Source organism: Lipophrys pholis (assembly GCF_963383615.2).
Source record: "Lipophrys pholis genome assembly, chromosome: 11".
In the NCBI taxonomy this organism is placed as follows: Eukaryota; Metazoa; Chordata; class Actinopteri; order Blenniiformes; family Blenniidae; genus Lipophrys; species Lipophrys pholis.
The window spans coordinates 26,822,208-26,835,109 of NC_137631.1; the positions used below are offsets into that span (position 1 = coordinate 26,822,208).

A 12,902-nucleotide genomic window follows, 5' to 3' on the forward strand; every position below is an offset into this window, starting at 1 on the left:
ATAAAGGAAAAGAAGGAGCCGTTTTTCATACGTCGGTAATAGAAAATCTGACATACATCTTACTTCACTGACGAGCTTTTGATGAAGAAAGATGGCTTGATCTTCAAAGAGGAAACATCTGTGCCTTCACTAATATGAATTTGTGTTTGAACAAGATGAGGTTTGAAATATTATGAAAGATATTAATTTATTTCAAAGAAATAGATAATACAAATGAAACAAAAATCATTTTGTCACATAAATGATTTCATGAGTCATTAACAGCAAGAAAGAGTCGAGTTATCGCACGGGAAACTCATTTGCCGTCTTACTTGCAGACATTACTCTTATGAGTTTTATGACATGAGCAGTTTTGACACAGGGCGCCTCCAAAAAAGTGCTTTCTGTGGAGTAAATACTGTACAGTGCAATGCCAAGTAAACAATACATTACATCTGATCATTCATTGGTAAACATCTTTTATATCAAAGAACATAAATGTTCAAAGTTTCATCAATACAGTACATTTATAGCAGACTTCACATGGACCCTGGGCAACCTCCCAGTCTCAAAATATTTCACATTTAATTATCTCCCTTTGGATTTCCACCATCGACTTCTGACGCATGTTGTTTTGTTTTTTTTACCCCCCTCTCTCTTGCAACCATCAGTTCTGGCTCTCAGAGTTCAGCCTCAGCCGCTCTTCTCACAGTTCAGCTGCCCTCTGCTCTCCTTCAGTTTGTCTCTCTGCCCCTCCGGACTCTTGGAGTCTCCTCTTAAATCGCTAACCACGGCCCGGAGGGTTTTGAACCTGTCGAGCCGGTTGCTCTGGGCCGCCTGGAGCCTGGCTTCTGAACCCTGAGATGCACTGAGGGAGCTGAGCGAGCGCACCGCCGCCAGGCCGCGCTCCTTCCTGGAGGGACGGCGCGGCGTGGTCATGGCGCCGAGCTCCTCCGGGTGCTCCATGTCCCTGATGACCTCGCACAGGTAGCGGGCCAAGTCCTGGCTGGAGAAGGAGAGGGTTTTCTGCGAGCGGCGGAAGGTCAGAGGGGACGGCAGGGTCTCCGTCTCCGAAGGCGGGATGGCCAGGCGCAGAGCAATGGCCGCGTTGCCGTCCCCGTTGCACATCCCTTTTTTGTTGTTGTCCTGGGGAAGCTTAGTCTGTGGGTAGGAGATGATGCTTTGAGGGTAGCTGTAGCGGAGCGACTGAGCCGGGCTGGGTTGGAGGGAGCGCTGCAGCTCCACCATGTTAAAGGCATTCTGGGAGGCCGAGAACAGAAACAAAAGCAGAGGGTCAGAAGATAAGAAGAGGCACAAAGCCCAGCTTTTTTTTTTTTTTCTAAAATGTAAAAGATGGTATTGAACAACATTGCCACATGACACCAATTAGACGCCTGTGGCTCAGTGAAAGCCTGAATGTACTGGTTCTTCAGACGAACAAGAGGTGGATCCACTGTGTAGGAAGAGATGTTGGCAACAACAGCACCATTGATCAGCCAAGTAATTAATTATCTGATTGCAGTGGGGAGAAAACTGCTATTACCAGCACTATTAAAACGGAGGCATTAACAGCTATTGGTGTCGACTTTCCTAATTCCAGCTAATTGACTCACAATCCCGAATCTCCGGGGAACTGATATCCCGTTTTTATTTCAAGAGACCAGCAAACACTCTCCTCTGTCAACTGTTTGCTGGAAACTATTCGGTGCCACTCTTTTCAATACTGACCTCCCACTGGGACTCCTATTGCTCAGGTATTTGTGCACTGGCCACCTGAAGGTTCAGGCTTTGTACACGAGGTGATTCTCGCACCACTGCCTTTTCACTTTTGTGACCTGGTTGCAAAGAGATGTGCTGCTTCTTATTCTCTTGGCTATTTCTTGGTTTTTTTTCCTTTTCTTCCTTATGTCCACAGTGAATTGGGTAAAAGTTTTTTTTTCTTGTTTTTTTTGCTTACTGTGCACTTTTTGCAGGGTATGCGTTGCAAAATGACCGGAGACTTACAGAACTAATCTAACAAGGGTATTGGAAATCCAAATAGAGAGCACTTTTATTTTATTCAATAAGATATACTTGTTAAAAAAAAATGCTTGCAGCTTAATCTTATTCTAACTCTTCTTTCTCTTTAAAAGTTTAAAAGCTGTTTGTAGCTGTTTTGTAGTTGCGGTTTCCTATCTTGGAGGTTTTTCATCTCAATTACACTTTCCTGGTGTAAACAAATTCATGCTATTTCATCACACAAACATGAAGAGGAGAAGCTAAGGAGGTGCACCGCCTACATTTAAAATTTTTTAAAAATTTTATTCACGTTGCTTGTCTAAATGTCGGCGCTTGTGCTTGTCTACCTGGTCCTGCTCCCCTCCGCCCTCCTCGTCGTAGTTGAGCACATTTTCTCGGATGTCCTCCCACTCGCCGTGGTGCGCAGACACATGGTACACTCCTTCCTTCAGGCCTTTGTGTCTCCTCCAGCAGGAGTAGAGAAACAGGCCCAGCATCAACACTGAGGGGTGCCAGAGAGCAGGTTAATGTAGCAGGGAGGACTCTCACATAATTAGAATAAGACTCTGAGCTGGAAAAAACCCCAAAACAAACACATTGATGCGTGTAAATGAAACAGACAACGGTGTGGAAAGTTATGACATTAGCAGTCAATGGCAATGAATACTATTACGGCTGTATGAATGGTATAAATGCAAAATAGGGGAAAAAGTAGGTAACGCAAACCAGTAATACATGACTGGGAAGCGGTTTTCCTTCACGCTGATGTGTCCTGTAAGGCTGATTACCTTCCCAGACTGCACAGTGAAGACATACTAATGGAACATACACGCAAAACGAAACGCTACCACCTTTCCACCCATTCCCTTTGATGCCTCTTCACTGTTTCCTGTCTTATCAAAGACCACAGTTCCTCGGAAACCTATTAACTGAATTTGTGCTCCTCCCAGCTTAAACTCAAAGCCTCAGTGGCTCGGCAGAACGCGGAGAGGAATGCTGCGGGAGCCGGGGAGGAAAAGGTCCTAAAGCACACACATCAATCACAGCTATTGTGTGCTGAATTATACAACATGCTGGACTGACCTTTAAAGTCCATTAATCTCAACCAATATTTTTCTCCCATCTGCCATCCTCCTTTCTCTCTTTTCTTTCTTCACTATCTGTTTTTACTAGTTCACACTTTGACTCAGTTTTTTATTTTAAATCTCCAAAATATATATATATATATATATATATTTTGTGTCGTGATATTGAAGCTTCCTTCTGTCGCTCCTCTTTTCTTCCTCACTCATTAGGTCCTTACACTGTTCCTGTTTTCCCAGTCCCTTTTTCTGGCCTCTATACGGCCTTGGCTTTTATCTCTCCTGCTCGACGGGATCCATTTCAACAAGAACAGTTTATTTGGTGCAGGCTGACTATCAGTTTAATTGGAAATCTTCAGAGAAATGCAGGGTAATCACATTAGTCTGGATTTTTAAAGTAATTGCTTCGAAAGAGAATAATGCTCCAACGACTCTTTTGGGGTCACACTAACAGGTAGGTACTCATAAACAAAGACAGAAAAACAACTCCCAGAGAGCTATTCTTCACCAAACCAAAAGTGTATCTCAATTAAGAGTCGTTGCGATTCATTCACTGGTTGGTTCATCTTCAACTCCTCCGCTGCTGCACCTTTTCCCATTGCTATGCGGCTCAGATAGAAAAAGAGAGATCGTAAGTATTCTGCGTCAATCCTCTGCTGACCGTGCGCAGTATGAGGTGGAGCGCAGTATTGATCAGCTGACCTGGCTCCTTCGCTGCTCACGCTGAAGCTCCAAAAAAACAAACAAACAAACACACACACAAGAAAAACAGAAATCTTGATGGGGCAGCCACATGCTGGGCCTCCTCCTCCTCCTCCTCCTCCTCCTCCTCTTCCTCACCTCCAGAATTACCAGCTGCCCACGGGCGCGAGCACACCTCAAAACGCAACATCACCTGAGCTGAGATTAAACACATCTCTATTGGGTCGGGGTTTGGCGCAGTGGAGCGAAAGCACGCCCGCTCCACTGCGCAAACACGCAATTAGATGCAGTGTAAACACAAACTAGCCGGTGGCCTTGACCCCGACATCTACAGCCACAACTGCCTGAAGTTGTATTGTGTGTGTGTGTGTGTGTGTGTGTGTGTGTGTGTGTGTGTGTGTGTGTGTGTGTGTGTGTGTGTGTGTGTGTGTGTGTGTGTGTGTGTGTGTGTGTGTGTGTGTGTGTGTGTGTGTGCGTACGCGTGCAACAAGAGTCCAGTGAGATCAATCTCACTCAGAGTGCAGAACGCACATTGCAGCCATTCATCAATCCATAATGCCGCTGCCTCTCTGCCCTCTAACCGTTGCTATGAAGAGGGTATTACGATGTTAAGCCGAACCGAACTGTGCATTATGAATGAAGAGTGGAGTAAACTCCAGCACAGCTTGATGAAGATACTTAACCCTTTCACCTGTAGCGCCAGTCAAGAGGTGAATGATGAGAAGAAATGAGCTGTGAGACGTATGACGGGAAGACAGGAGAGGAAATGACACAGGTGAAAGATGAAGTTGGAAAAATATTTTATTTAAAAAAAAAAACTCTCCCGGCGAATGAAAGGAACAGGCACTTTACATGATCGTTTAGCATTCGGAGCCCATATGGGTGGCTCATTTCACACCAATTCATCAAAAGCGGCAGAAAGTCAGATTCGATGCAGGACAAATGAGGACGGGTCCGAGCCCGGCTCATCTGGCTCTGTCAACAGACCTCGCTGAACCCACTCGCTGATCGGCCTATGATGGCTTATGTAAAACTTAATAATGGATGATCACTTTAACTTTTAATGCACATGGAGGCAGGGCGGGAGTCCCGCTTTAATTTAGCACCCAGCTAGCAGTCCCGGTTAGTGCTGTGTGTGTGTGTGTGTGTGCGTGTGCACGTGCTGCACGCGAGTCTGTATTTATGGTCGTTGCTTCCTGTGGTGCGCGGGGTCATCATTAAACAAATGCAAACTGTATTACCAGCGTCTCAGCGAACTCGAACACTGGATTGATTTTGATTTCTCCCTTCATCCAGGAGGACTCCCGATCACTCAGAGAAAGATTCATTCTCATTTCCAATGCATTAACCAGTGTGAGCTTTTCATAATCTGACTTTTCTGTGAAAAAGAAAGTTGGAAGCCTTGAATATAAATGTCTCGTCGGCTCCTGTGGACAGGCTACATGAAATGAGCTGCACCTTCTTTTAGTTAGCATTGCAAGCAACACATGAATTTTCATGAATGATGCCATGGCCACACTTCATCATCTTTGAATTCATTATCAAATATTGAAGGCTGCTTTATGTGTTTCACTCTCAGGTGTCAAAATAACTGATGTCCCAATACTAGCCACATGCCCTGGAGGGGATGTTGAGTCAGTTATAGAAGCCGGGACAGTGTATTGAATTGCCCAAGCGTTTTATAAGGCCGTCTGTGACAGAAAGACTCATAAACAGCAATGTGGCCCTGCAGAGGGATGTGAGCGCGGCAACATGCGAGCTGCCCGAGCACACACGCCTGCTCTTCCATCTCTGTGAGAACCAGGAAGAAATAAACAGCTCATAATTTCTAAGAATCTGAAAGTACACACATCCCTTTCCTCAACCTTAGCAATGAATTAGGGGGATCGTCCATCTTTTTTTGACACAATAGTGGAAATATCGATGCATACACATTTAAAAAGGCCCCGCCGGCGGCAGATGTGGGCAGATATTGAATCTTGATCCTATTAGAACTTAACACGGCTTATGAGACCATCAACTATGCAGTTATATGAGACTGTTTATACCAGCGGCACAGTATCATCAGTAGTAAACTAGTTCAGAGCTGAATAATAAATTAGATGATGAGTTTTGATGGCTGATTTAACATTTATGCAATTTTTTTCCTGCTTCATTTGGGCTTGTCTGTCCTTTGTGTTGACTCTATAGGTTTGGCTATCATTTTAAATGTCACCGCAAACTCTACAATAGTTCGTCTTTTTTTAACTGATTTGACATTTTACTGAAACTGAATAATTTTTTCTTCATTAACTGAGAACTTAAAGATAAAAATAACATCTGTGTAGACAAAAAGAATAAACTCAGGCTCATTGTCGATTTTCCAAAAAGTGAACTTTTTTTTTTTTACCTTCTAGTGTCATTCCTCAAGGTTCACATTAATTCTCTGCTTTTTAAATTTTTTCAGATTGTCCCCGTATACGCTTAGCAGTGGTCATATCATGTCACAGCCGACCTCGGCGCTTTGGACCTCCGCCTTTTTGACTTTTACGTTCGATACCGAATATCATTAAAACTTTCTACAAAACTAAAGCATATATTCATATCCTTGGGTTGGCTGAAAATAGACTATACCTGAAGGCCATTTGGGTATTTACACTTTTCAACCTCAATAAGACTGTGCACTGGGGAATCAGTCATAACCCCCCCCAAAAATACAGAAAACGGAATTCAGCCGCTCAGTTTTGAAGAGGCACAACACTCTGCATCGCCCTTATCCCATAATCATTGATTTTACAATTCTTCTCACCCATAAAGCAGTCAGCGGCTGGTCTCTGCTCTACATTTCTGAACTTATGACCTCTTCTATGTCAGAGTGGCGCCTCAGATCTGCTGATACGTCTTCCATGAGACACACTGATAAATCCTTCACACTCACATTCGCCGCTTCTTTCTTTTACGCTAAACATACGTTTTTCTTCAGAATTTTTTTTTTCTTTTCTGTTATCTCATAATGACAAGAATCAAACACATTGACGCCTTAATCCAGTGTTCTACCATCATCACGGTTTTAAGGTTTACAAGAGAGCGTTCTCTCCTTTATTGTGCTGACTTGGTTGGGACTGTGCAGTGAGACTAGTTAGCTGTCCTTTCCCTAAGATGTTGAATGAATTAAATATTTTTCACTACACTGATAACAGTCGGATACTGACAGCAGACTTAACCCCTCCCCCCCCAAATATAAATAAATAAATAAATTTAATGCTTTAATACTATTACACCGAACACCTGAAGCCGCTCCTCAATGGAGGAGAAAATCAAGAGAAGCCATGTCTGCTATTTGGAGGTTGTTCATGATCAGCAACAGCTACAAATGTAAACTCGCACAATTTGATCTGAAGTGAATAATGACATTAGAATGTGATAAATAAGCAGAACTCTAAATCTCTGTCTTTGTTTTAGTGCAACAGCATTAATATATCATGAAGAAGTTCACATATGACGAATTATCCTTTTACGACACACAACAAACCTGAAATTTGAATAAAAGAACTGCAATTTGAACAATATAAAGCCTCAGTGTACCATGTGTGGTACCATTTACATCTTGCAGTGGATTTGTATTTACACGGTTTACATCTTCAAAGGCAAAAAACATTTGGCCACTTGTAGCTAGAAATAAAAAAAAATATGTCGTTGGCGAGTTCATAGTACGACCAGAATAACTTGTCAAATTCTCGAGATTATCTTTAACGGAGACACATTTGTCATCTGTGTAGTAATTGATTCACCGCACAATACAAACTAAAAGTGCACCCCTGGTGGTCCAATAAATACATTGCAGTTAATGTCCGAATTTCTCCCAGGTGGCTAATTACGTCTTGAGGGAATGGACTCTCTGGCAGGCCAGTTCTGGCCCGCAGGCCGTATCTTTCACACCCATCCATGAGGCTCAGCTGACTTGTAGATTAGTGGTTAAAGGGATAACCAATCATTTTTTTAGCCTGTCAGCAAATCTAGGTGACATGGATGCTAAGTGCTGCTGAGCACAACTTTAGTTCAGTTAAAAAGAAAAACCCCACCAAGACCCAAAGTTGATACATCAGCATGAAAGCTATCTAGTGTTGCTCAAAGCCACGCTGTCAGGGTGAGTCTGTAAAAACATCCATAATGCAATTTGTTTTTTTGGGACATTTCACTGTTATTTGCACCAGAGGGTTTCGCTAAAACTGGCTTTATGTTGAGATTGTAGTAACTTTTGTTAGTAATTGTTTGTTTTTGTGAAAATACAGACCTTTTTTATCATGTATACAAAGAAAAACTATATTGTTTAAATGTAAAGGTTCTTATGGTATTACCAGTCTGATCCACTCAAGATGACAGTGTGCTGTATAAGGTCCCTGATCTAGAATATACTTGACATCTCTGCACTTAGACCTTCCTAAGACATATGTCCAAGTCTAGTTGACCTTATTCTCTGCTCACGTTTCTACCAGAAGCAGCTCGGTGCATAACTCTGTAGAAAATTCACAGGAAGTCTGCTTTTGACTGAATCCAGTTGAGCTGCATAGAAAAGCTTGACGCGAACCAACCATATGCAAGACATTGTAAATCTGGTAGATTAAAAAAAAAAAAACCATCTCATATTGAATCGTATTTCATTCTGTCCACCAAACATTACGTCATATCTGCAGGCAAGAAGCCAGAATTCAGAGGCACAAGTAAATATTGACAGTGTTGTTGTATTCTAGTTAAGTGTAGGAAAATTGCAAGAAAATAAAAACCATTTTGTAAACGAATCTAATTGATAAAAGTGAGTAAGAATTATTATTGCATCATTCAGTGTACATAACAGTACTTGGTATTGGCAAATAGCCCATTGAAAGTACTTCTACTCAGTCTGTAAACAAGTGATATTGGTGTATTTCTCATGTTGGGGATTGAAACTAACCAATTCATTTAACCTGCAAAACCTGCGACTGTAAAATGACTTTAAACCTTAAGACTGTAAGAGGGATTGTGCAAAATAAACTTTATGACAAACGTTAACCTAAATTTAACCCTTAGCCTGGAGTCAACCAGCAGGGAATAGTGAGCAATAAACTTGTCCTCACTTTATGGGTTGTGCCTGTTGTGTGCGATTCGTAATTGTAGCTCCGTATGCTGTACATAACGCTGAAGTGCACAACGTGGACACATTTAAGTTGGCTTGGGAAAAAATGAAATGTACACAGGAATGTGGAAAGAAAGGTAAAAGAACGACGTGGAGGGGAGTACAATGAGTGGATGGTGGGATATAAAATAAGTTGGACAGATAAAAAGTAAGACTGAGATTGAAATTGACTTCTGAAGTCAGAGCATAACATTGGAAGAGACAGGGGACACAGAAATGAAGCAAAGAAAAAAAGAAAAGAAAAGAAAAACATAACGAATCGCTCCGATTCTCCGGGGACTTTTGCAGCATCCCCATGAATCACAGATTATGACATACAATCCCTTTCTGTCGGCTTCTCCCCATGTACGGATATTTGTTTCATGATTTCGCTGACCTCCCATGGAGAAATCACATCCTGGCACAACTCCAACGATCAATACAGCTACAAGATATGTGTGCAGACAGAATTCACAGAATGAAAGAGGAGTGGAAAACAATCACAAATGTGGATGTTACAGATAAAGCCGTGACATAAAGCAATAATTAGACCTTGACAATGACACATGGCATGGCAAAACACATTTAAAAAACTGAAATAAAAACATCTAAAGACATGTTTTCCAGACTAAAAAAAAAAAAAAAAACATAGCGAGGAGACGACGGCGAGGATGATGATGACAACGCAGTGTTACCACAGGTAGAAGATAACATAGTCGACATAGCTACCTAGAAAGGCCATGACACAGATGCTGATGGCGAACATGGAGCTGAGGCTGAGGCTGTTGCCGTCCTCGTTGTGGAACATGGCCAGCGTCACCTCGCAGTGCCGTCCCCGGTAGCCCTCGCTGCAGTGGCACGAGTAGCGGGACGGCGAGTGGGCCACGCAGGTGCCGTGGCGACAGGGCCGGCTGGCGCACAGCGTGTACACGCACACTTTGCCCTGGGAGCTCTCCTTGGTCATGTGGCCTGGAGGGCACCTGTGCAGAAGGAGACACAGCGGCGGCGTGAAGTGCAGAGACTCTCTGGGAAGCTGTCAGATAAAAGGAACGCAGCCTCCGACTACGAAACCTAAGCTGACAGTATATATATATATATAATAAAAATAATAATTCCCTCAGGAGTTACACCTCTTGTATCAGATTCAAAGATATGTTCTCTTGAGGTTACAAAGTGACTGCAGAAAAAAAGAAAAAAGGAAGAGACTAAAAACAGATAGGAAAACTGAAATGTTAGGTTTGGCTATGCAGTAGCAGTCCCCCTCAGTACATTTGTACCAAATATCCCCCAGAATATCATTCACCACTGCCCCCTGCCTCTCTCGGCACTTTATATCCCGAGGCTGTGCGGCAACCGCAGAATATGGATGTCAAAGTCCCCACTGGTTCGGAGTCTTGAAATCACAGCCAGGAAACTCAATGGTCCTGCCGAGTTTAAAGGGGCAGCCAAAACTCTGACAGCCACTGCTGTGATGCACTATTCTCTCACGCTGAGACACTGTGAGACCAACAGAGCAACAGGAGGAGTTCAGCCTAACTGCCACCTGGTGGACACTGTGACCTCAACAACTGATGCAGAAAACTGATGCACAACTTGCGTTACTATGTGTGTCACAGACCACCGCAAGTCTGCTTTAGGGCACCTTTTTTTTTTTTTTTTTTTTTCTTCTTCTTCTTCCACAGAAGACAATTTGCTCGGTCGCAGTAGTACGGATGTATGCACATTTACCATATTGTCCTTAAGGGATGGTTAATGGCACGGAGCCATCAGTAATGCACTTTCCGTCCGAATGAAAGTATTACACGGGAATAAATTATTTACCAACGTTTTACCGTTCCCTATTTTGTCATTTATCATTAGTCATTGATAAATAGTCATGGGATTTTTAATACATCAAGTAGGTATATATTAGTAAGAGGTAATAAAATTTTTATGTCTATTTGAAAGTCAGCCAAAAGGAGTTTTCACAAGACATCAAAACTTGGTTTCAAACTTTAAAAAAAAAACCCAAAAAACCAGAGGATAATGCAATAATATTAGCATTCCAGATTCAACCTTTAATTGTCATACATCAAGCTGAAGGCAGGTGGAGACACTGGATAGGTCACTAATCCATCACAGGACAAACATGGAGATACACACATTCATATTCTAACCTGCGGCCAATTTGGAATCGCCATTAACCTGCCAGTTAGACTGTGGGATGACAGTAGAATTTCTGTCTGTTTGTTTGCAGATGAGCTGCACAAATCTAAAAGATTAAAAGATGCTACCAAAAGGTTTTTACTTGGCAGTTTACTTGGAGTTTCATGCGCTAAATACAGGTGCTTGGTTGCCTCATGCTGGAATATATATCGTTTAGTATTTACAAGCCTTCTCACCTGATATTCTATTTTAGGACTAAAGCACCTGCAACCACGATTTGTCCTCTTAGATCTCTTTATTTTGCTGCTGTGAAACCTCAATAACATTAAACGTTGATTGCCAGACCTTGTTTGTAGCTGCCACAAGATAATAAATAGCATTCGCTAGACTGTGACCCACCTACGTTTCCGCATTGTGAGCAAGTTACTTTACATCTGAAGCACCTGCTGTCGTTAAAAACATACAGTGGGTCTTGACATTGTTTGTTATTGCAATTGGAGCGTTGATTGCTGGTACTACAAATTTTAATATGAGCAAGGCTGTGCAGTGCATGACTTATCTCTGGATGTCTGCATATGGGTAAATATATACGGAACGTGCCAGCATGCTGTGGGGCCTCATTAAAATGCTGGGCTATTTATCCTGTATATTTAGTGCACCTGCACTCGTGGTGTCTCCAGAGGTCCACGCACACCAGAGGAGGGGAGCAGTGGTGCTTCCGACAGGCATCCGACGAGCAGCCAACAGAAACGCCCTGCGAGGTGACCACCTGGAGTCCCTCCGACGCCTGCTCCCAATCGAGAGGCACGGAGCGCCCGTTGAATCTCAGGTCACGCAAGCAGCCTGGTGGAGAAAGAAAACCAAAAACCAAATTAATAAGAGACAGAAAGAGAGATTCCATAATGCCAACAGACACGCCAAGACGCTGGTTCCTCGGGCGAAATCCTTTATAGAGACACGTTTCCACAGAGGTAGGGGCGCAAACTCAAATCGGCAGATCCACATGCATTGGCACACGCAGAAACAGACTTACAGACGAGCCTGCGGACCAATACGCTCACGTGCTTACATGCAGGTAAACACACAAACAGCCTCGGGCTGAGCTGTCAGAATGGTCTCTATTCTGGATATTCTCCCTGTTGGTTACTCCAGTCACTCTGTGGGAAACACGGGGCCTAACACATCATTTAAATACAGATCAGTGCCTCTGACACACTCTCATCTGTTTGAAAACTAGAGCCCCAACAAAGGTTGTGAAATGGGAAAGCAACAGCAAGTGGTAAAGACAAGCATCAAATTATCTTTATGTCCAACTGTGAACCTCGCTCTCGTTCAGTGTGTCCTCGCTGTCAAACTTGCTTCCTAATAAGCCTGTTATTCAACCAATTACCAGTCTATTTTGCCTCTCCTGTAATGATTGATTTATTTCGTATGTGTTCTAATTTATTTTTTTTCATTATACAGTTGCTAACACACCAAAATAAATCCGATTATTCACAATTATTCAAACTTGAAAAACAAAGTTCAAAACATCAACAGTGATTTGAGAATCGGTGTTCGTTGGTAACCGACGCCAACCGAAGAACACATGATGCGAATCACTTCACAGAGAAATCAGAACGCTAAAATGAGGAACAGGATGAGGCAGAAAGAGGAAAAGATGTGAGCAGTAAAGGAGGCAGTGCAGTGAGACGATCGGGAATAAGAGGTGAAGAGAGGACGACTCGGAGAATATGAGACGTTGTGACAGAGGAGATCAGGGTTATTTCACTCAATCATGGCTTGACTCTTCAGCTGGTCGATCAAAGGGCAGAGTGGCAACACTATAGCAAGTGCCATTAGAGCGTCCTCATGAAAACAGGCGA

General features: G+C 42.9%; 1 protein-coding gene across 1 annotated transcript in view; it reads right to left on the minus strand.

Moving 5' to 3' along the window:
- Positions 1 to 672: 672 nt before the first annotated feature.
- LOC308117365 (neural-cadherin-like) overlaps positions 673 to 12,902 on the minus strand; it is a gene marked incomplete at both ends in the record, with an annotated part of 106,218 nt that continues 93,988 nt past the window's right edge. The window contains 4 exons of the mRNA XM_080476204.1: positions 673 to 1,239; positions 2,325 to 2,479; positions 9,622 to 9,872; positions 11,697 to 11,880. Coding sequence (XP_080332330.1) covers positions 673 to 1,239; positions 2,325 to 2,479; positions 9,622 to 9,872; positions 11,697 to 11,880 — 1,157 coding nt within the window. The remainder of the gene's footprint in view (positions 1,240 to 2,324; positions 2,480 to 9,621; positions 9,873 to 11,696; positions 11,881 to 12,902) is intronic.